Source organism: Plasmodium reichenowi, chromosome 7, assembly GCF_001601855.1.
Source record: "Plasmodium reichenowi strain SY57 chromosome 7, whole genome shotgun sequence".
Classification (NCBI taxonomy): Eukaryota; Apicomplexa; class Aconoidasida; order Haemosporida; family Plasmodiidae; genus Plasmodium; species Plasmodium reichenowi.
Window position 1 is genome coordinate 507514 of NC_033652.1, and position 4826 is coordinate 512339.

Below are 4826 nucleotides of genomic sequence, written 5' to 3' on the forward strand. Positions count from 1 at the left end.
TAAAAAAAAAATTTTTAAAACAAATATAAAAAAAAATTTTTTTTTTTTTTTTTTTTTTTTTTTTTAAATAAAATAAATAAAAAAAAAAAAAAAAAAAAAAAGAGCGATGTATATGTTTAACCGCTACATAACAAACAATTCTGTAACAAGAAGAAAATATAAATAAATATAAAATATAAATAAAATATGTTAAACCTGTGGAAAGGTTTAAACACATGTACGAATAAAAGGATTAGACATCAATATATTATTACAAATGAGATATTAATAAAAAAGCAGACAAGAAATAATCACAATTTTAATATTTTATTAGAAAAAGGATGTGAGAAAAAATTGTGTAAAAATATAATATATAATAAAGGTTCACTTTTAAAAAAAATGGAGATGAGAATAAGTATGTCATCAAAAAATATTAAAAACTGGAATATGTTAAATAATATAAATATAGTTTATAATAATAATATAAACAAATATGTAGATACATACATAAATAATGATATACATTCTTTTAATCATATGAATGGTATGCGTCATCATTATAGTAGTAAAAAGTTAAATATTATAGACCCTGAGAAAATTAGGAATGTTGCTATTATAGCACATGTAGACCATGGCAAGACTACACTTGTGGATAAATTGTTAAGACAAGGAGGTGAAATAACAAATAACGATAGAATCATGGATCATAACGATTTAGAAAAGGAAAGAGGTATAACTATAATGTCTAAGGTTACCAGAATAAAATATGATGATTATTATTTTAATATTGTAGATACACCTGGACATTCTGATTTCGGTGGAGAAGTAGAAAGAGTATTAAATTTAATTGACGGAGTATGTTTAATTATAGATGTAGTAGAAGGACCTAAGAACCAAACTAAATTTGTTTTAAAAAAATCATTATTAAATCCTTCTTGTAAAATTATTGTTATTATGAATAAATTTGATAAACCCAGTAATATGAAAAAAAAAGAAGAAATAGAAAATGAAATTTTTGATCTCTTTGTTGATTTAAATGCACCTGAAGAATCAATGAATTATCCTATTTTATATGCATCTGCAAAAAATGGATGGTGTACAGATAATTTTGATGAAGCTAAACAAAATAATACTGAAAAAAATGATGTATTAGTTATATTTAAAAAGATAATAGAATATATTGATTCACCGGTTCATTTGTCGAAAAATAATAAACATCTTGAAGATAAAAGTGCCAACCTTTTGATGGATAAACAGGGTAATATAAAGGAAAACACTGAGTTTTCAGAAGGAGTATTTAGAGAGCAAAAGGAGAATTTACAAAATGGTGATAGTAATAAAATAGAGGATATCTCTGATATTGATAAGAAGATGGCTGAAATCACAAATAATAATAATATTACTAATATTACTAATATTAGTATTATTAGTAATAGTAATAATAATATTATTAATTACAATTCTTTAGATTTACCTTGTCAATCATTTAATAAAAAAAATGAGAAACCTAAAATGATTACAGATCTTATCCTTAAGGAACCATTCTGCATGCTTGTCAGCTTAATAGACCATCAAGAAGGGATTGGAGTTACTATCACAGGGAAAATCTTTAAAGGTGTTATAAAAAAAGGAGATAGTATTGTCGTGAAAAGTGAAGAAAATAAATTAAGAGGACATTGTATTATTAAGAATATTTTTTATATGAAAGGTCTAAAAATTGAAAATGTACCTTTTGCTAGTGCAGGAGATATAGTTAATATATCTATTGCTAAAGGTGTTACACCATCAGTTAATGATACTATAACATCCGATGAAAATATGGAAAGTCTAAAAACTCGACCAATCGACCCTCCAGTGTTATGCTTAAAAATATCCCAAAATACAAGTCCTTTAACCGGTAAAGATGGGAAGCATATTACGTTATCGTCGATAGGTAATAGACTTAAGAAAGAAGCAGCAATTAATATAGCTATAGAAATAAGTGAATCTGAAAAAAAGGATAGTTATGAGGTTAAAGGAAGAGGGGAATTACAACTAGGTATTCTTATAGAAAAATTAAGAAGAGAAGGTTATGAAATGACCATATCATCACCAAATGTTATATATACTAAAGATGAGAAAGGAAATTTATTAGAACCTATTGAAGAATATCATATTACTATACCAACATCGATGACCTCAAATGTTATAGAAAAATTAAATACAAGAAAAGCAGAAATTATAGATATTATAAATGATCATGATGACGATAATACATTTATTAAATGTATATGTCCATCAAGAAATTTTTTTGGTATGAGATCTTATTTAAGAGATATAAGTAAAGGGACTTCTATAATTAATTCAGAATTAAAAGAATATAAAAAAAAACAACCATCGTATAAACGAGATCGTAATGGAGTTATTATCTCATCATCAAGTGGAACAACAACAGCTTTCTCATTAGATCCTATTCAACAAAAAGGTAATTTATTTGTAAATGAAAATTATCCAACATATGAAGGTATGATTATTGGTGAGCATTTTTTAAGTAATGATATTGAAATGAATGCTATAAAAGTAAAACCTGTTCAACATTTGAGAAATAAAGGACATGAAGATACAATAAGAATTAATCATAAAAATATTACTATAGAATATGCTCTGTCCTTTATTCAAGATGATGAAGAAATCGAGGTAACTCCTAAAAGAATCGTCATGCGTAAAAAAATTTTAAACACTGAACAGAGAAAAACAGCAAACAGGAAAGCAAAACATGGGTGAGCATATGAGGGAATAAATCGGTACCCAAACACGCACACATATATATATATATATATATATATATATATATATTTCATATATATATTTTTTTTTTTTGAATAAGAAAATTTCAACTACACATTTGTACCCTTGACATGATATATATAATTTGTATGATTTACACATATATATATATATATATATATATATATATATATATATATATGTATAACATTTTTAATGTCATATATAATAATTTGTATATAATAAATAACCACAATTTAATCATTTTTTACAATGCTTTATTTGTATTACGTGTTGTAAATAAATATAAACAAAAAAATGTTCACTTTTTAATATATTATAATTATATATATATATATATAAATATATATGTATATTTTATTTTATTTTATTTTTTTATTTATTTTTTTTTTTTTTGATGTATAATTTTGTTCCTTGTTATTTTAAAAACCATCTATTTTTCAATATATAATTATGACATAAGAATCGATGGGTACTTTGTACAACATACCAATTTATTGTAATAAAATACAACAAAGGTAATTTTGTATTTGAAAGAGGAAAATAAATTTGGTTTTTCAATCATATAAATGCATGTGTAATATATATATATATATATATATATATTTTTTTTTTGTATGGTAATAGAAATATTAAAGGAAATATACATAAAAATACACCTCATTTTTTTTTTCTTTTATATATATATATATATATATATATATATATATTCACTGAGAAAGAAAATATTTCAATAAGATAATATTTGGTATATATTAAATAAAATAATATATAAAAAAATATTTATACATTTAAAGATATTATAAGAAAAAAAAAATATAATATATATATATTATATATATATATATATATAATTATTATACTTTTTGTTATACTGTGTGAATATATTATTTAAGGAAAAATCCAACTGAATTATTTTTGCAGACCCTAAAAAGATGATGAACAATTTATTCGATTAAGAAGGAATAACAATATGAAGAAGTGAAGTATTTTTTTTGTCCTATTTTTTTTCAAAGTACAAAGGATATACCATAAATAAATAAATAAATAAATAAATAAATATATATATATATATATATATACATATTTATATTTATATATTATGATAAATGTGTATCTATATATTTCCTCACCCCACAGTTTGTTTGTAGCCTCATATAATAACACAATATACACAATTTTAATTTTTTTTTAATATGAATATTCGAATATTTCATTTCAATTTGATTAAGAAACAATACGCTCATAAATTTGCTTCACCAGATTGTCCTAATTTAATAAATATTAAAAAAGTAGTTTATGACAAATTAAAGCCGATATGCTTTTATATAAAACAAGATTATACAATGGGACATCATGTTCACGATATGCATTTTTATGGTATTTTATGTTCACCTTTGTTCGAAAATAAAAGTTATAAAGATATGAATAGTATGGTAGAAAAATTAATGAGTGAGATAAATTTAGCTGGAAGGGTTAAGTTACATTGTCAGCCCCCTTCAAGATTTAATAAAATGAAAAAGCACATCAGATGGAGATGGAACATGGAAAAGTGAAAATAAATAAATAAATAAATATATATATATATATATATATATATTTATACTTATTCCCCTGAGTTTATTTTATTTATTTTTTTTTTTTTTTCTATTTTATATACATTTAAACCCCAAAAGGATTATCTTTTTAATTTATAAAATAAAATAAAATAAAAGACATTTGGCAAAATAAAATATACTATCTTTAATTTCATCTTATTTTTAAAATGTGTTGCTATATATTTATCTCTTCTTAAATTATGTTAATATTGATAACAATAAAAAAAAAAAAAATGAAATATAAAAAAAATATATATGATCACATGTATATATATATATATATATTTTTGTGAAAACAAAAAAGGTTGAAAAAAAAAATTTTTTTTTTTTTTTCTTTCTTTTTTTAAAATAAAATGGTGATATATGGCAATATGCCATAATTTATCCCCTTCGAAAAAAAAAAAAAACTAAATAAATAAATAAATATATATACATATATATATCACATATATATATATATTT

General features: G+C 21.8%; 2 protein-coding genes across 2 annotated transcripts; both read left to right on the forward strand.

Moving 5' to 3' along the window:
- Positions 1–186: 186 nt before the first annotated feature.
- On the forward strand, positions 187–2742 carry PRSY57_0712900 (GTP-binding translation elongation factor tu family protein, putative; the record flags this gene model as incomplete). The annotated part of the gene is made up of 1 exon (XM_012906783.2): positions 187–2742. One exon carries the CDS (start codon positions 187–189, stop codon positions 2740–2742), a length of 2556 nt encoding a protein of 851 aa, XP_012762237.2.
- Positions 2743–3962: 1220 nt separating this feature from the next.
- PRSY57_0713000 (hypothetical protein) lies at positions 3963–4322 on the forward strand (the record flags this gene model as incomplete). Its single annotated transcript, XM_012906784.1, has 1 exon — positions 3963–4322. One exon carries the CDS (start codon positions 3963–3965, stop codon positions 4320–4322), a length of 360 nt encoding a protein of 119 aa, XP_012762238.1.
- Between the last annotated feature and the right edge of the window lie 504 nt (positions 4323–4826).